At 44.4% G+C, this 19,917-nt stretch overlaps 1 protein-coding gene across 4 annotated transcripts in view; it reads left to right on the top strand.

The window, feature by feature from the left end:
• The window catches only part of MTMR7 (myotubularin related protein 7), a 101,930-nt gene that overhangs the window by 51,200 nt on the left and 30,813 nt on the right, over nucleotides 1-19,917 (top strand). For all 4 annotated transcript variants that reach the window (XM_059909843.1, XM_059909842.1, XM_059909845.1 and 1 more), the window contains 2 exons: nucleotides 4,759-4,887; nucleotides 11,651-11,785. In XM_059909843.1, the coding sequence (XP_059765826.1) occupies nucleotides 4,759-4,887; nucleotides 11,651-11,785 (264 nt within the window). The remainder of the gene's footprint in view (nucleotides 1-4,758; nucleotides 4,888-11,650; nucleotides 11,786-19,917) is intronic.

Consider the following 19,917-nt stretch of genomic DNA (forward strand, 5'->3'; position numbering starts at 1 on the left):
ATTATTATAGCTTTATAGTAAATCTTGATATTCTACAAGTCAGGTCCTTCCACATCCTTCTTCTGGATATATTGAATGTACAGATTATTTGGGATAGAATGGCCACTTTCATGATACTGAATTTTCTTTGTAATTACTTTTAAATCTAACAATCATAATCTTACACTGTGAGTGGACATTTGGGTCCTTTTTGTCTCAATCATTATAAAGTATCTGGCTAATGTAATAGTTTGTTCCAATGCTAAAGCCAACCTTTGCAGTGAATTTTTAGCCTTGAAATTGAAAGGCAGGAAAATCCTAGTTTAGTAAAGAAAATTGGATATCCTTTTAAAATTTAAAAAAAATATGACACACCCTTGGGTGAGGAAGAAAATGACGCTAAGGCACGTCTTGTGGAATAATATTTTCTTGAAAACACAGGTTCTTGTTATTTTTGACGAGGTTTCCTTCTAGACTTAACACCACAAACATGACTCACATTTAGTCACTTAAGTCCTATAGTATAGAGACTGCAAAACATGAGTTACTCAGCATTTTTTTCCCAGAAGTAGTATACAGCAAACCCAAACTAACAATCAACAAACTGTGTTGAAACAGAAAAGGTGAAAACCTAGGGGATTTTCTGATTTTACAAATATCATTGAAATAGGGAGAAAGATGATGAACCCTCACTTGTTACCAGTTAAAAAATATAATAAAAGTTGGTTCTATCAAAATATTTCTGACTGTTAGTCCATTGGGAAGATTATGTCATCCTCCGTTACTTTTGCTTTTAACCTCATGGTTGAGAAAAACCTCTACTTTTTCCTCCCTTCTTTTTTTTTTTTTTTTTAAATTTTTATTTATTTATTTACTTATGGCTGTGTTGGGTCTTCGTTTCTGTGCGAGGGCTTTCTCTAGTTGCGGCGAGCGGGGGCCATTCTTCATCGCGGTGCGCGGGCCTCTCACTATCGCGGCCTCTCTTGTTGCGGAGCACAAGCTCCAGACGCGCAGGCTCAGTAGTTGTGGCTCACGGGCCCAGCCGCTCCGCGGCATGTGGGATCTTCCCAGACCAGGGCTCGAACCCGTGCGCCACCAGGGAAGCCCTCCTCCCTTCTTTTATAAGAGTTATTTCTTTCTTTTCACAAGTTATTTGATGTAAGTGGGGCTAGTGATGTCATCTGATGGAGAAGAAGCTTTTGTCCATGGTGGAAATAACACCATACATAGCGCATAGAGACTTAGGTTCCAGAACCGGCGCTGCCCTTTTCTCTCCATGTGGTCTTGGGCAGGCTAATTATTATTATCATCACCACCTCTATCAGCACTGCTACTATCCCTGTTTATAAGACACTTGCTTCTGGTAATCTAACTCTCTAAGCTAAGATTTCCCTTCTGTAATCTAACTCTTAAAATTGTCTTTCTTTAAATAAAATAATTGGCATTCATTACTAGGTTAAAATTTTAATCTATTTCTCTTGGAATAAAATTGAAAGTATAACCCAAACCAGTAATTTTTAAAAATCTTATTTATTTCAGTTCTCTACAGCTATAGTTTATATATTATGTATTATTTTATGTATATATAAATCATTTCATGCTGCTCATACCCCTTTTCTTCTCCCCATTACATCATAAATTCCTTGAAATAAATTTTAGGTCTTAAATGTTGAAGAAGACCGTTGTCTTTATAGATATATCTCAGTTCCTGACAACTAAGCCTCACCCTAAAGTGCTCAACTGAGTGATGGGTCCTCAATAAATACAGAGCCTTGGCTGGCCCTCAGATGGATACTATTCTGCAGTGGTAAATACATGTATTGGGAGGTTGTAACCAGGGCAACAGAGATCAAAGATTCCTGGGAATGTGAACTCCTTGAGACCAGTAAATCTTTTGTTATTCATCACTGCTCTAGCACCTAACTTAATGCCTGACACATAATAAGGATTCAGTAAAAATTTGTTGATAGACACCAGTATTCTATGATAATCATCACACTTCTAAGAAACTAGAACTTAATGATTCCAGCCACTAAAGAGAAAGGATTATGTAACATGATAGAGGTGCTAATTGTCACTACAACAGCAATTGTATTACAATGTACAAATGTATCAAATTAATATGTTTTACACTTTAAATTATACAGTGTTATATGTTAAATATATTTCAGTTAAAAAAAAAAAAAAACAACTTGTTGAATGAATGAAAAAATTACCAAAAAAGATTCCTCTTGGCCAGGCGAAGCTAGACATGCAGGCACTCCAGGCAGGCTTATTTAGCAGAGGACAAAGAAAATTGTTCCCTTATTAATTAAAAAAAAATTACGCAGGAATTGTCTTAACTTAATCCACTTCAGTTGGCTAAGGTTTCGGAATCTGGTGGCATAAATTGCACTGCGCTGTGCATTATTTGTTGTCAGAATTTTAACAACTGTGTGAGCTTGCTGCAAAAGTGATAGCCATCAGTGCTCTCCAGGATTGTTGTTTTAATTTCCGCTGCAAAGTGCCGTCTACTTTCAGGAAAGCAGGATGAATTTACTTTTGTCCAGCTTGGTTAAGAAGTGGTATCTTGAAACTCCGTTAACTAGCGCTGTGAGTTTATTTCCCGAAACACCGATTCTTGGCGTCTCTGGGGGTGCAGGAGTCCCGGTACGGGTGACATTCTGTTCCCTGCAGGGAGGCCGTGGAAGCTGGTGTAGCCTGACCGCCTTGGACGGGGCTCAGGTTGTTGAGCTCCTGGTCCTCGTGCAGGCCAGCCCCGCAGCTGTACGTTTCCTGCTCTGTGGAGAGGGAGAGCCGTGGAGCTCTGAGAGGGTGGGGAGGTCTTCCCTGCTCTCCATGGGCAGAGGAAGGACCCTGAGTGGATAGAGCACATTTAGGTCCTTGAGTCGGTTGGGGCTGAGGGTATCAGGGAGAGTGGGCTCTGAGCGTTTACTCTCTTGGCCCCATACCAGGGAGGGTGCACATGGGGCCGTGACTGAGCCAAGTTGGGCACCTTTGACCTTGGGAGGCCGTACATGGACACGGCATTTACCATCCCACTTAACTCTGTGCTATTCAGACAGGCCAAGGGCCTATGCAGTAAACATGTTGGGAAATCTCAGCCATGACTTAATTATTCTTATTTCATTTAATCATAAATAACTTTGTGATTCCTTAGTGCTGTTAAAGAAAGTAGGTAATTCCCAACTTACTGAAAACCTACCAATGTCCTTTTTAAAACTGCTATTTTAAGAAAACGTTGTTAAGTCTGGTGCAATGACTACATGTCTCTTGAACTCAGACGCGCAGGTGTGGTCCGTGTAGTAATGTTCTGGCTGCCTGACTCTAGAGAGGTCCTGACACCAGATTTGCAGGGAAGCAAGTGTAGTGTCTGTGGGCAGTAATTCCAGTAAAATCTCAGGTTCCAAGTAGGTTGGACCATCTGTTCTTGGTCTGGGATTTTTGTCTCAGTGCCAGAGCCCACGTTGACGTCTTTGGTAATCTTTCCTAAAATGCCTTTGGGGAAATGCTTTGGGCCTGGGAACGTCACTTCTGTGGCCCATCTGTCTCCTGCTCAATGTGGTGCCCAGGCTGGAAGCAGACAAGGAAGGCAGGAGGGCAGGCGAGGGAGGCGTCGTCACAGAACAACTGATGTGAGCTTTGTGACGGGTTCTCGTGCCCTTCGGTCCCGTGGTTCAGAGTGGTCAGGGCGGGCGGGATGGTTAGAGGACGTGCAGACACACATTTCCCCTGCTGCTATACCTGCTTGAGGACTCTTCTTGAAGCGCCCCAGAAGGTGCTTGACTTCTAGGAAATAAACAAAGGTCAGGAACTGCCATCTAAACGGTCCTCGTGTTGCAAAAGGATGGATTGGCTGCCATCAAAGAGATATATGTGTCGAGCAACAAGTCGACTACTATTACTGTTGCCACCATTCCCACTTCTGTCAGAATTAGTGGTTGATGAAGAGCCTTGTCACGGGTGTCCTTGTATCAGCCCCGGGGGATGTCACTTCTGTTCCGTGTCACTTTTAGAGAATAGCAAGTGCTCAGTAGTTTGACTTCTTGAAGGTCATGAAGTTGGCAAGTTGGAGCTAGGATTTAAACCCCTGATTTCTGATAGAATTGCCAGACCATTCCAAGGCGCCAGAGCTTCCACTGGGGGAATCACGGCCAGGGATGCACAGAAAGGGTAAATCATTTCTTACCCCTTCGGACATCGTCACGTAAGAAACAAAAGGTTGTTATAATGTGTGGTGAAGGGGGGGAGCGCAGGGGAGAGGAATTGGGTCGGCCCCTGAAGAGTGGGTGGGCTTTGGGAAGATGTCCGGGGAGGGTGTTGGCTTGACTGTCACCTCAGATAGGAGCGCACAGAGGGTGTGCCAGGGACAGAAAGGTGCCCTGAGGAGGTCACCACTGGTGCTGGCATTTTAGGACATTGTCTTCCAGTGTCAGGCTATCTTAAACAGGCAGCTAAGGTTTTCTCAGTTGCCAGGATGCAGAATTGCAGTTTGTCCCTTTTCGATGAAAGAAATGCCCGTTTGTCACTGTCTTACCTCCCACAAAGAGCCCTTGGAGAGAAGGGGCAACGCCTGAGGGCAGGATGTTAAAGAGTGTCTTGCTTTGCTTCACTGTGATTTCTTAGAACCAGCGCTTCATTTCTCTGAAGTGGCTCTGTTAACTTGGTTAAGAAAACTTAAATATGCAACCTGTAAGCCCAGTGAAATGGAATTTCTGGTGGCAGTTTGCAAAGCATGACTAGATTGCCTAAAATATCCCCTTGTGCTTTCCACAACAGGTTTGTGATTCTTACCCTACTCAACTGTACGTTCCCAAGTCGGCCACGGCACACATCATAGTGGGGAGTTCCAAATTCCGGAGCAGACGGCGATTTCCTGCCCTTTCTTACTACTATAAAGATAACCACGTAAGTCTCAAGGCATGCTTTTGTTTCATGCTTTGCTTTCCTTCTTTTATCATAAACAGGCCTTTTCCAGGGGCTTCTGCTGTGTGTGGGGGTTTGAATTCTTTTTAAAGTATGTGGATATTGCTGTGTGTGTGGTACGACATGACACAACACAACTGTGCTTAAACCCTTATCTCCTGTAGAAGTTGACCTTCCATGTTTATTTGACAATAAAGGAATGGGAAAGAGTCACAACACACCTAACCTTAATCGTCTGAGTGAGCGCCGTCCTCTCTTCTAACTGGTCACCTTGGGAGGCTCTGTACTGAAGAGCCTTCGGAATGCCTATTTTAGAAAAGCCCCTAAAAGCCGTGGCACGTTCTTTTTCCTTCTTTTTTAAAATGGAACATAAATATGTTTTCTCTGTATCTTCAGTATAAGAAATCTTTCTTTATGGAGAGTGAGTTTCATTTTTTAAAATAATATTGGTAAAAGCTAGAATTAGGTTTGTCTGCAACTAAGAGAGACCATAAGTAACCGTGGCTTAAATAGGGTAGAATTTTATTTTCTCTCACATAAAATTTCCCAGGTCGGCAGTCAGAGCCTGGTGTCCTGGTTCTGCTCTACTCAACCCTCAGGGACCCGAGCTCCTTGCACCTTTCTGCTCTCCCAGCCCTGGGGTGTCGCCCTCATCACGTGGTGTGAGAGGTGACTTTAGTACCAGCCGTGACCTCCACGCGGCAGCAGGTGGAAGGGGGCCCCGTGGTGCCCTCACTGCTTTCGGAGGAAGGCTCCCCAAACTGCCATGTGACAGTACTGCTCTCATCCTATTGATCAGAACTGCACAGGGCAGGTGGGAAAAGACAGTCCTGTGGGTAACCGTGTAAATCACAGCTAAAAACTGTGATTCCATTTCTGTGGAGGATGAGAAAATAAATTCGGGGAGACAAGAATGATCTTCGTTACCTGCTTTAGAGGTCATGTGACTTTAGCCAGGCGAAAACGTTCAGTTTTCAAGTGAGATAACATAGCCTCATTTGACTTTAATCCCAAACTATAAACAATTGCAACAGATGTGTGTGAGTGTGTGTGCCGTGCGTGCACCTATAGGCAGGGCGTGGGGCAGGACCTATGTCCGCTCTTAAAAGGAGGCTTCCAAGAATACACTGAGCCGTGCCAGCTTGGCCAGAGTAAAGCGTATCGCCTTCTGTGGCGCCTACTTTGAAGGGAGATATTCACTCAGCAGTGTAAGGTCTGTTCATTGAAAGGATATAAATGGTCTTATTTTCAGTTACACTCACGGCTCTGAAATGGCCTAAAGAAGACAGATATTTCATTAATGTCCTGTATTATTTGACTCCAAATGTATCTCAGCCTACACAGAGCTGGCCCAATGGTGAGAGGCAAAGGAAGATGTGAATCTCTTTTTTTTAAAAAAAATGATGGGATGAAAAGGGATGTGGAATTTCATGATGTTGTATTTGAATTTAGGATGCCAGTAACATTTACTTTTTTTGTAGCATCCATTGATAAAGAAGTAAGAGAGGAGAGGGAGGGAGAATCTTTTATTGTTGTGTCAGAGGTGGGGATGGACCGGGTGTTTAAAAAGTGAGCTTAGTCCTTATCCTACTTCTTTTCCTTCTGTTTTGATTTTCTTGAGAAAAGGGATTTTTTGTCAGTGTGAGTATTATAAAGGGCAAACACGTAATGTCTGAGGATAGGATAGAATTTTTAGCAGTTAGGCCACAGAGGCCAGCTTCTTTGCCTCTTGACGTCGGCCCCTCATCACCCCATTCCCGCTCTCGTGCACTGTTCTTTACTGGATCTCCAAGCCCGGAAATGAACTCACACAGCCATCAGTTATAGTTAAAAATAATTGATTTCCTGTACTTAAAATTTTAAAGCAAACAGTACTTTAAGTTTTAGCTCTTCTTACAAGATGAAAATAGAGAAGGTTTCTAAGCATTGCTAAAGTATCTGATTGCCCAGGGAAATACTTCACGTACATGCGTGCCCACTCTCCCACCCCCACAACCTAAACTCTATGCTGCAGGTAGAATACGATCAAATTTTTGGTTCTGTAACAATGCTCAGGTTTTAATATCCAGGTTAATTATGTAAATGCTTCCATGGTGACCAGGGATTTTTAGAGCGGGAAATAGCATTCGCGAAGGTGGATTTCTGTGGTTCGGTGGGAGACACGGGAAATATCAGTGCAGTATTTCATGCTATTTTTGCTCAGAAAAACCCACACATAAACCAGGCATCTTCCGTGAAAAGTAAACAACTATAAAGTACCTAAGTTTGCAGACCTTTCTTTCTTCCTTTTTGTGATTTTAGACTTTTTAGACTTGAGTATGTATTCCTACCCCAGTAGAACTCAGGCTTGGGAATAAGAATATCACATTTTCTAGTTAAATTCTGTTCCTCACATAGCCCCTTGTTCCCAAGGAGCACTGAAGATTTTGGTGGTGAGATGAGTTGGCCGGTGTTGGGTAGTGGGAATTGGTGATTAGATTAAGAAAAAGCTTGACATGTACCTCATGTCATGAACAGGAAGCCCCGTTGAGACTCCTTTGATATAAATCCCCCCGCTGATGGTACATAATTACCTTTGGACCGGCTTTTATCATACATGGTGTTGTAATCACTTCCTGTTCACCCGTTGATGAGGTCAGGATTCCTGCCCTAGGGTTACTGGGCTGGCTGAACACATGACATCTGACACTGGACAAATGGGGTTGACAGCAGCTTATTAGTTACATACGGCCCCTGCCCAGGGGAGGAAGGCACTGCCAGGCAGGGCTGTAGGAAGGTTGCGCTCAGGAGTAGAGTGAACCAGCAGAGATGGTGTGAGACAGGCTTTGTAGTGTCAGGAGGATGAGTTGACCCCTGGTTCCCAGGAGAGCATGTGATTGGCTGGTTTGAGTCATTCCAAGGGCGGGCAGGGAACGAACGAAACCCACTACTCGGGGATGAGAAGGAGGTGCATCTGGTCCTTTGGGAGGAGGGTTGCTTAGCTGGGGACTTTATCCACGGAAGCAGAGTATGGACGGGAGCTTGCTGCTGGCCGTTTGAGGCCCTCCCAATTTTACCAGCTGTTGGGGGCCGCTCTTAATGTTAATTTCAGGCCTGAAACCACACATGAGTTATATAGAGCCATCCAGAATCCTTCTGGATATCAAACCGTCCAACAGCTTTGTAGATCACAGTTAGAGATGTATCAGTGTCACTTGTGTTTGGAAGCTGCTGTGTCCTTTGTTCTTTCTTACTAAATATTTTAATTATTTTTAAGAAAGCAGTTCTGCTTTAAATCATTAATAGCATGGTATCCCCACATCACAGTGCAAATCTCTGGGAAGCCCAAGTCTGAAAGATTTCCAAAGAGGCAATTTTCCTTAAGAAAAATATAGACCTTCTTGCCCTTCTTTTATAAATAATGTTTATTGAAACTTACTGTGTGTTAGGCATAGTTCTAGGAGTGTTATATACCTCATCACACTCTGTAGTTTTGATATTATTATTATCCCTGTATTAAAGATGAGAAAAACCAAGGTTCAGAGATGATAGGTAAATTACCTAAGATTATATAGGAAGTGAGAACACACCTTGGATTAAAAGCCATTTCTTTTTGAATCCTGCCTCTTAATTCTGTCTCATGCTTCTTGACTTATTTACACACATGGGCGCTATATGATGTTGGTTCAGAATCCAGGTTCAGGAAATATTTTGCTTGGATTCAACTCCTAGCTCTGTGACATTGGGCAAGTTCCTTTACCTCTCTGTGCTGTGGTTGTCTCATCTATAAAATGGAGCAAATAATAGATCTTACCGTACATGGTAGTTGGGAAGATTAAATAAAAATACACACAGTTCTTCTAATAATGCCTACCACATAGTAAGCATTCAAAAAATATTGGCTATTTTAATTATCAGTAGCCTTTGTAAATGAGGCTCTCATGACAGTTTACCATTGAGGAGTCTTATCTCTGCTCTCAGGAGGCTGACATCAGTAAGAAATGCTGCCAGGTAATGGTGCAATTCTCTCAACAGTCTGACTCTCTGCGGTGTGTATAGGGTGGACGGAGCACTTAGAGACCACTCACCACTCTTTACAGAGCGGACAGCTCTAGGCCAGCAATCACTGAGTCAGTGACGAATTCTGTTTGGAGCCTGTCTATAGATTATTAAGAGAATGTAACTACAAGATATTAACATGGGGCTTCCCTGGTGGCGCAGTGGTTGGGAATCTGCCTGTCAATGCAGGGGACACAGGTTCGAGCCCTGGTCTGGGAAGATCCCACATGCCGCGGAGCAGCTGGGCCCGTGAGCCACAGCTACTGAGCCTGTGCGTCTGGAGCTTGTGCTCCGCAACAAGAGAGGCCACAATAGTGAGAGGCCCGCGCGCCGTGATGAAGAGTGGCCCCTGCTTGCCACAACTAGAAAAAGCCCTCGCACAGAAACGAAGACCCAACACAGCCAAAAATAAATAAATAAAAATTAAAAAAAAAAAATTAACATGTAGTCTGTTTAATATATCTGGTTTAACTTATCAACTACATTTCATAGTATAACTCTGTTCTGACTTAACCCTTCACTGAAAACTGCTCTCAGCCTGAAGGTAAGTAGTAATAGTTGTCACTAATTGGCTTCATTTCATGATTGGACCTCCACTAGTTGAGTGAGTTTAGGTGCGCCGTATGCTTCCTTGGACAAATTCTCCCCATTGAGATATGTTCTCTTCCCCGTCTAGCTCTTCTGATAGAATCTAAGAAACTGCCTGATGGTAGCTGTCCTTAATTAGTATTTCTTTAGGCCAGACAAAGCGAGCTCAGAATTGTTTCCTCTGCAGTCAGAGCGGCTGACCTGGCCCCTCTGCCCATCGCAGGAGACAGGAGCCTGGATGAGCGCAGGAGAGCCGCCTGCGGCGCTTCACTCTCCGTGCACCCAGTGCAGCTCGCCTGCTGTCCCCAAGCCCCCTCTGGCCCCTGCCGTCACTTTGCCTTGCTCCTGGCCGTCCCCTCGCTGGCCGGCCTCCCGTCCGCGGTCAGACCCCCGGGGCCCTTTCTCCTCCACTCTGTGGTTGGACTTCTGCTGCCAACAGCTCGAGAGTTCAGCAGCCCTGGAGCCGCTCTCTTGCCCCTTTGCTTTGCTTCCCACTCCGCAGGCACCGGCCCCCTGAATTCTGGCTGCAGGCACAGAGTTCCTGGAGTCCCTCAGTAATTGCCTCTCTCTGTCACAGAAGGTACTGGAACCCTCGGGCGGTTGCCCGGTTACTTGTCTGCAGTTCTCGGTCCTGCCAGGAGGTTCTCTGCTGGAGGATCATATAGTTAGTAAGAACCATCCCTGCCTTCTCCAGTGAGGAGTGCCAAAGCTCACCTTTTCTGGAGAAACCCAAACCCTGGCTAAGGAGTGCTGGCGTGGGCTTTAAGGACAGTTAAGCTGTGCTGGACTCAGAGCTGGAGTGGCTTCCAGGATGAAGCCCTGCATGTGGGCGCCCTGAACGGGCTGGGCCACGGCTCTTTTCAGGCGAGGTTTCCCTGCTCAGCCTGCCCTGAGCCGGGGGGCTGCCTGCATCCTCTTACACAGCGGGCGCCTGGGCTCAGTGTACGTTCTTCAGAAGAGTCATTCCTAGATTGTATTTGGTGATTTGAGTTCAATTTAAATGTTAAAATAAACCTAAATCCATGAAAAGTACTTTGCCACAGAAGTGTAAGTTTTACAGCTGTGAGGTTGTGGCTATACTCACCTATTAATAACTCAGGGAAATGTTTATGCTGTTATGTATATTGTTTATGCTGTTGTGTATATGTATTTTTTTAATTAATTTATTTATTTTTGGCTGCGTTGGGTCTTCGTTGCTGTGCACGGGCTTTCTCTAGTTGCGGCGAGCGGGGGCTACTCCTCGTTGCGGTGCGCGGGCTTCTCATCGCGGTGGCTTCTCTTGTTGCGGAACACGGGCTCTAGGCGCGTGGGCTTCAGTAGTTGTAGCACGTGGGCTCAGTAGTTGTGGCTCGCAAGCTCTAGAGCGCAGGCTCAGTAGCTGTGGCGCACAGGCCCAGCTGCTCCACGGCATGTGGGATCTTCCCGGACCAGGGCTTGAACCTGTGTCCCCTGCGTTGGCAGGCGGATTCTCAACCACTGCGTCACCAGGGCAGTGGTGTGGTGTACTCTTAGAACCGCAGAGTAGGGAAATCGAAGAATAGAACGCAGATCAGTTCCCCAGAAAGACCTTGCTTCCAGCTTACCTGGTCAGCCCAGGTCCACGCCTGCCGTCCTTAGAAGCTAGCAACTGCCTGGGCTTCGTCACCGTGAAAACGCCCCCATTTAGGGTTAGAATTGGTTTTCGGTATTTGTGATGTTTCTAAATGGGCTAGTAAATGACGGAAACACTAAAGAAGTCACTTTTATAATTTTTATAAATTTTAGGAGAATAGTTACTTACTTTATATTTCTACTTTGGCAGGAAGATGAAACAGTAGTGGTGAAGAGGAAAGTAGGATATTTAACTGGCCTTACGTTTCATAATTTGGGTCCCACCTAAACATCCTTACACATTCCTAATTTCTTACACAGAGAAACTTTTTGCACTACTTGCCCACGTAGTGGTTTCTTGACTTGAATTAGAAAGAAGGCAACCTCGGTCTCCAGAAGGCACTGATACTTTTACGAGCTAGTGGTGGGCGTCAGTGAACTCTGGGGCCTTGCTGTGGGGATGGTCTTGAGGGTTCCGGGGAGGTGCCGTCGCACTGCTGCCTGATGCTGCCGCCTTGCTTCCCCCCAGGTCTCCATCTGCCGGAGCAGCCAGCCCCTGTCTGGCTTCAGTGCCCGGTGCCTGGAAGACGAGCAGATGCTCCAGGCCATCAGGAAGGCCAGCCCGGGAAGCGACTTCATTTACGTCGTGGACACTCGGCCTAAAGTAGGTGTCACCACGCTGATGTGGTCTTTGCCGCTCTGAGTCATGGAATGCGAGATGAGGCCCTGCTCCCTGACCCGCTCAGGGAGCCCCATCTGCAGGGGGGCTTTGCACAGCCGTGCGTAGCTGCCCTGCTCAGCTGCCTTCTGGGGCCCCGGAGCTCCTGGAGGGCCTGACGTCGGCAGGTACTTTGGATATTTCCCCTGCTCTGACCACTGTGCTTGGTACATAGCGCACACGATGAAAGTGTGGTCTCGTGTTGGAGATGACTCTCCTAAATATACCAAATTATTTTTTTGGTTTGTTTATAAAAGGACCTTTTCTTCTCTGTGGAATTGCTACAGTTCAGTTTTTGTGAGATATTCACCTCTTCTATTGCAAATTCCACTTGTAGTGCTCTGTAGCTATGACTTGGAAAGATTTACAAAATGTAATGTTAAGTAAAAAAAGAAAAGTCACCAATTAATATGTATACTACTGTGTCTACGGAAAAAACCAAACTATAGGTTGGTAAAAACTTAAAATAGAAAAAGATCTGGAAGGATAATCACTAACCTATTAAAACTGCATGGAGAAGGTGGGGAGGCTTGGGGGAGGTAGAGAACTTTCTACTTACCTCGTTTGAAAATATTATTTTATAATTACTCAGGTATTCATATATTAATTTTATAATTTAATAGAACAACCAACAGGAAATAATCTAGTTATCAACGGGTGGACCAAGTCCATCTTACGCTTACCGCCCACTCAGCTTGATATGTTCTTGACACTAGTCAGGGTTAGGTCAAGTATAATTTGTAATTTCACTCCTTAGACCCATTTCTTTGTAAACCAGCCAACACATGAAGTCCTCAGAGGGATGTGCCATTGAACACATGGAAACAAAATCACCTACAGGGGCATGGAATATATGGGACAAAAAGAGGTGACAGAGAGAAATGGCCTTTATTCAACATATTTGGCACAGGAATTCCTTGCCAGTTATGAAAATATACCTGGGCCTGTGACTGTGAGAGAGAGCTGCATGTTGTTTCTCCACGTGGGTGTGGAACAGGTCCAGGCTATACCATGAAGCAGCAAGAGTGAGCTACAGGAAATCTGTAATGCCATGTATAGAACAATAATTAAATTATACAAATTATACGTTGTTCTATAGTTTTTCATTGAAAACAGTTTGAGGGTATGTATAGTAAACTGTTAACAGTGGCTTTTCTTGTGAGGTGAGAGGAGGATTTTAAGAAACCTTTATTTTGTAAATTACAGTGTGAAAGAATTTTTAATCATAAAAAGGTTGAAAGAACATAAGGACTTCAAAATGTTACACATAAAAGTTACCATGTGACCCAGTAATTCCACTCCTAATTTAAGAAAAATGAAAACATATGTCCACACAGAAACTTCTAAGTGAATATTCATTGTTAATAATAGCCCCAAAGTAGAAACAACCAAATTCCATCAGCTGAGAATGGATTAATAAAATATGGTATATCCATTCCCTGGAATATTTGTTGGCTATTATTACTAAAGGAATGAAGTACTGGTAAGTGCTACAACGTGGATGATCCTTGAAAGTGTTAGGCTAAGTGAAAGAAGTCAGTCACAGAGGATCACATATTGTATGATTCCATTTACATGAATGTCTCTATGACAAATCCGTAGAGACATCAGGCAGGGTGGTGGTTGCCTAGGGCTAGGGGAATGGGAGGAAATGGGAGGCGACACCTGATGGGTAGAGGGTTTCTTTTTGGGGTGATGAAAATGTTCTAAAAATAGATTGTGGTGACGTGGTATATTCACAGTTCTGTGACTATACCAAACACCATTGAATTGTATACTTTACATGGATAGATTGTATGGCATGTGAATTCTATGTCAAAGAAGCTATCAAAAAAAAAAAGAACATAAGGACATAGAAACATTAGAACAGGAAGGAGGAAATATGACCAACGGCCCAAGTCACTTCAAAGTCTACACTGATGTTAGGAGTGGGTAATTACAGACAGGGTCTATACTCCTGGCCGATAAGAGAAATCATGGAAACTGGATACTATCCATTGTGTAGCCACTCAGACCCTGGCAATTTCGCTGCTTCTCTGAGCCCCATTTCATTAAATATTGTGATTCACGGTCTCGATCACTAAGTTTGATGTCTTCCTAGTCTAAGAGCACTCACATTACTGCCCTCAGAACAGTCCCTTCCTCTCTAATGGGAGGGTAGCTGTGGGATGGCCGTGGAGGGGTGGGCAGTGAGGATGAGTTACTCTCAGATGCCAGATCAGCAGACCAACCTTGCAGGCCAAGGACAAAACATGTTGCAGCTGGATCACATTCTAGTAGATGACAGGTAAAGGATTCCCTTGCTTTTGGACAGATTTTCAAAGCACAGCAGGGAAGAGCTTCAGACTGGGAAAGAAATAGTTTCTCTGCTTGAAGGTTTTCACTCGAAAGATGCCAGGCTCTGACTTTTACTGCTCTCTTTCGATTTGTGCTTTCTCTCTGCTTCATCCTTCTCGCATTGACTCTTTCCCTCCCGTCATTGTGCCTTTTGCGTCAGGACAGTGGAGCTGCTCTGAATTTCCTAACAGTCAGAGACAACTGAATGAATGCCTGTCTTAGACACACGTACTGAAGACAAGATAAGAAAAGGATGGAAAGACAGGGCCTTTAAAGTGAATTGGGGTGCCCTTCTCCGATCCTATTCTCCTAGATTTAAATAGAGACAGACAGGTTCGCCTGCTGCTTTAAGGGCCAACGACCCAAGCGTGTACTACGCTATGCAAACCTTCCGGGAAATGTGGCAGCTGTTGAGCCAGGCATAGTCCAGATGTAAAATAAATTAATCCAGAGGATTTGACGTGAAGGGTATATTTAGCACTGAGTGCGTTTGCTCTTGGCGATAAGAAGTTGGATGCTGATCTCTTAAAGAAAATTGGTGTCTCATACAAGTCGTGCCCTCTTCCTATTTCCCCAGGCGCACACACCTTCACAGGAGTCTTCACCTGTTTGCTTAGAGCTCTCATTCTTTTAAAGATCACGTCCGTCGATTTTTATTCCTCAGTAGCCAGGAGACCAGGTCCATGTTTGCTGTGGGTGGTGGACAGACAGACGGGCCCTGGCCAGGTTTGCTCACAGGTTTACTGAAAAGGAGAAAGGCTAGAAGTCATTCTTGTCCTTGGAGCAAGGCTCGCCCCAGATGCTGCCTGTTCAGATGAAAGCTTCTGCATTGCTTGTTGATATTAAAATCTCAGGAGGCAAAGGCAGTGAGGGCCTCAGCATGAACTGAGTATCTGTTAAGAAAAAACATACCCTCGAGGTCATATGTTGCTGCTAGAATTTGGTGCATTAAGAAGATAGGAGATCATGTTGATGCCATAGTTGTTGGATTTTAATATGATATCGAACCCCTTCTGTCTCAGCCTCGCTCATGACTTTAACATTACTTTGTTCTGGGACTTTGCTGAGCTTGTAAAAATGCCAGGCACTTTCGCATTCAATTCTTATAATACTCCTGCAAATTAGGAGCTGTTCTTTTCTTTTTATGGGTAAGGTCTCAGATTGAGAGAGGTTCAGTCATGCGTCCAAGGTCAAGCCGTTCAAATCTCAGCTTATCTGGCGCCCGAGCCACGCTACTTCTGTTTGATCACGGTCTGTGGACAGCGATATCCAGGGAAGCCTTGGGTCCACCGTCAGTTTCCACAGGGTTCCCCCTTCCGAGCACATCTGCAGTGAGGCTGGAGGCTCGGAGCTGAAGGACCAACCACAGGCTCGTACACACTCAGGCCGGGGCAGGAGGTGTGAGCCGGGCTCTGATGCCGGCGGCCTGGGAGGGGTGCCGGGCTGTGGAGGGAAGGGGCGAGCAGGCCGGCCAGGGGCTCAGCTAACGCCCGGCCCCTTGTCCTGGCTCCTTCTCCAAAGACAGCTTTGTGGTGAAATGGCCTCTGATTTCACCTTGTGAGCCATTCTTTAGCTGTGAAACAGGAGGAGGTCATGTTGGAAGTTTTTCTGTGTCTCTGGAATCAGTAAGTAGGTGGTTTCCTCTCACTGAATCCTGTGAGGAGGGGATCTGGGAGTATCTGTTGCAGAGATCGGGGTGCGTGACAGAGGGGCAGCTAGGAGGTCACTTCCGTGTGGGACGTGTGGCCGACTAGTTCCACTGTGGCAGTGAGCAGGGGAAGGGGAGCGACCGTGGCATTTAGTGGCAGTGGGGCATCTGCTCTCCCTTTTTGGCAGGACAGGGATGGAGGGGGGACCTGTGGGTCCAGTGAACACTGAGAAAGAAAGTTGTACGTGAGCCGTCTTGCGGAGGCCCGGCCCCCACCCCCCAACTGGAGGTTCCCAGCTGCGGCTGACTGTGGGGTACGTGCTGGGGAGGGAAGCTGGGGGCCTCGGAACAGGCTCAAGCCAAGGTGGGTCTCCATGTCAGCGAGCTGTGTGCCTCCTCCTCCCAGGAGCCCACAGACTTGCCCTAGGATATGGACACTTAATGCCAGAGAGGGGAGCGCTGGTCAGCAATTGTTAACCGGAAAAGCAGTGACGACTAATGGAGAGAGAACAGCAGTCTCGTCCAGCTTTGCAAAGAGATATCTACCTCCTCTTTTATCTCCCTCTCTCCCTCCCCCTCCCCATATAAAGATAGAGCTAGAAGAAGGAAGAAAAGGAAGGTACCAAAGCAGACCCCTCACCAGTCCAAACGGCCTCTAATAAGAGAAGGAGAAAATTCTGCATCATATATGGGGTTGGGATTTTCAGTTGAGCTGGACGGTGATTTCCTATCTGATTGTATTCCAAAAGTTATTAATTCTTCCTTCAGGGGTAGGAAAGGAGGATTTTGATTAGCACAGTTGTAGACAGTAGTTGCAAGAAGTAAAATCATCTCTTATTTTCATGTTTATATCACAAGATAAGATTCTTCATTTCACCAGATACAGATGCAGGGAGAGAAAAGGACCATTAATTGACACTGCAGGCTAGACCATGGTCCAGTCCTCCTGCCAAGATCAACTTCAATTCTCATTTTCCAGCCACGCCAGATCAGGTCCTGTCATTCAGGTACAGAATGTGCTCTGCTGAAATAGACTCCGAGGCTGAGATGGTGACCAGGCTGACCTTTAACTTGATATGCAGATTATGGTTGACTGAGTTTCCATGATTTTGATGTGTTTGATTGATGATTTAAGACTGGGGGGGAAAGAATCTGATTCAGTTCTTTTTTTAACATTCTTGGCCTGTTCACCTCTCAACCTCACTCTGTTACGCATTTATTTGGTCGGTCAGCCCGTCAGTAAATCTTCACTGAGTGCCTGCTCTGTGCCAGCTTGATGCATAGGGTTCTGGCCATAAATGAGATCAGCCACCTTCCTGCGGAGCTCACGTCCTCTGCCCCACTCCAGTGGATCTTCTCTGTCATGGATACTAAATCTCAAATGTTTCAATTAAGCCTGCTCGGAAGCCTTCAGTGGCTCTCTACTGCCACAGATAAAGTTAGAACTTCTTAATTTAGCTTGTGTGTAGGGGACCCTAATAATTTCTAGCCTCCTTTCTTGCTGCTGCCGCCAGACTTGAACCTTCTGCTATGCTCGCACTGGTTGATTCACTGATACCCACCTGCTTCTTTGATTTGGTCCCCTACCTCTTCCCTTTCTCATCGCTTCATCTGGGATGCCCCCCCCCCCCTTTCTCTCCATGCTTCCTGGTTATTAAAGCCCATCTCAAGTCCTCCCATCATGAAACGTTACCCCTGATGCCCTAGGCCACGTGGGGCTGTTCCAAATTCTAACTACTGCCACCGCCTCTACCAGGCTCTCAGCTCCTGCCCAGTCCTGGTGGGTATTATCTGTCGTTATTTGGTGCTGTGTGCTTGCACTTCCACACTTGATGATAAGCTTGTGGTGGCTGGAACCACTTCTTATTCACGTTTTATTCCATTCAGTAGGTGTTCGTTAAGTGTTTGTTGAGAGTGAGTGAATTTTTTTGTTTCACTTATGAGCTTTTTTGCACCCAAAGATGCTGAGATGATCAAATAGCAGAGTGACCTTGGATTAGAAAACAGGGCACTTTTTCCAGTACCACTTTTCACTTGTCTGTTGTGTTCTTTAAGCATAGGTTGAAACTGGAATGCAGTTACCTCCATTGTTTTATCTGTTTGAGAATTTTTTTTTTTTAAATTAGACTTTCTATTTTGAGATAATTGTAGATTCACATGCAGTTGTAGGAAATAATACAGAAGGATGCCTTGTACATTTTACCCACTTTCCCCCAGTGATAACATCTTGCAAAGCTGTGTACAGTATTGCAACCAGGATATTGACATTGATAAAATCCACCAATCTTGTTCTGATTTTCCCAGTTTTACTGTAGTCGTATGTGTGTGTGTGTGTGTGTGTGTGTGTGTGTGTGTGTGTGTAGCTCTGTAAAGTCTTATCACATATGTATGTTTGTATATCCAGTACCACAGTCAAGATACAGAACAATTACATCACCACAAATAACCACTAATCTGTTCTCCACCTCTGTAAGTTTGTCATTTCAAGAACGTTCTGTAATTGAAAACATGTAGTATGTGACCTTTTGAGGTTGTTTTTTTTCACTATTTGAGAACTTTTAGGAGCTGAAATGAACAGCTTGTTTCTTGCCTGTGAAATGGAGTTCTCAGCCTAAGGGACAGGGCACCAAACTAGACTTAGTGTTTTATTTATATAAGAGATACTCTATCTGAATGAATATACATATAGGTCCAAGATAGCTTCTGAATTTTTTATTAATTATGAAACTGTATTTCCTGCTTTGAAGGGTCAGCTGGTGCCCCATTATCCTGACAGGGCCTGTAAAATGTGTGGAAACCTTGAGAAAGTACACTTTGGATGGTAGATTAAATATTGCCACCTTCTGTTCATCATGAGAAGTACCGTTGACTTTTAAGAGGCCATCTTTTGTGGCTCCTTTGCTTTTAAAGAAGACCATCGATAAATTCTCCCAGGTCATAGGTAATCAACTACTAAAAAATGTGAACATAGGGTCCTAATTATAGATTAAAGTAATAATAGTGTTCTGGTTTTTATTCACTGCACTGTTTAAAAAGAGTATGGTATGTGGTGAGAAGGCTTAACTTGAATTATTCAAGATACAGAATAAACATAAGGTTCATGTAACATAAAGATACTTACACGTATCCTATTAACCATTTTATTTATGAAGCTTGTAAAGAATAAGCCAGCAACTTTGGAAAATAATTATACAAACCAGTGATATTTTTATAATAGTATGTTTCAAAAGAACAATGTCTATAGGTAATTTTAGAAAAATTTTCCTCTTAAAATATTTTTAAAATTTAAAGCATGAACATCAGTTGTCTTAAAAATAACACTATTTTTATATTTTTTTCTTTATTGAGACCAAACCCTTTATCCTTCTCATAGCATGCCTGGGAGAAAAAGGGGACGATCTTTTCGTAAATGGGAAACAGGGTAGTGGGGCGTGCCCCAGCTGATGTCACGTGAGCTGAATCACGGAGCAGGAAAGTGAGGGGCCTGCCATATGTTTTTTTTCTGTTACTTAAGTTACAAACCCACTATATCTGGTTTGTAGCAAAGCCTGGAGGAGCATCTGGAGTAGTATTGGTAGCCGCTCCCCACACGTGCCACCTCTGTCTGTCTGCTGCAACAGCTGCTAAATTGGTATAGCCTTCCATTCATTTCTGTTCTGCTTAACCCAGCATGCATAAACGTAAACGCGTGTCTGTAGGTCGGCTTGTTTTACAAAAAATGGGAGAATCGTATGAATATTATTCTGGAGCTTACTCTTTTCACTTCACATGTCATGGCCCAGTATCTCCTCTCTTCTCCCCTCCCTCCCCTCTCCTCTTTTTTTTCTTTCCCTCCTCCCTCCCTCCCCTCGCAATATCTAGACATCTATATATCTGTCTATCTCTATCTCTGTGTCTCTACTTGAGCCTATTAGAAGTCCAGGGTATGAATATACCATAATTCATCCAATCATGGCCCTATGGAGATATTCATAGGTTTTCCGTTTTTTTACTCTCAACTATTTAAAAAAAAAAAAAAAAAGATTGCAGTAAACATCCTTGGACGTCTGTCTTTATGTGCTGGTATTTTAATAGTGTCAGACTCTCACACATA

This window comes from Balaenoptera ricei, chromosome 21 (genome assembly GCF_028023285.1).
Source record: "Balaenoptera ricei isolate mBalRic1 chromosome 21, mBalRic1.hap2, whole genome shotgun sequence".
Classification (NCBI taxonomy): domain Eukaryota; kingdom Metazoa; phylum Chordata; class Mammalia; order Artiodactyla; family Balaenopteridae; genus Balaenoptera; species Balaenoptera ricei.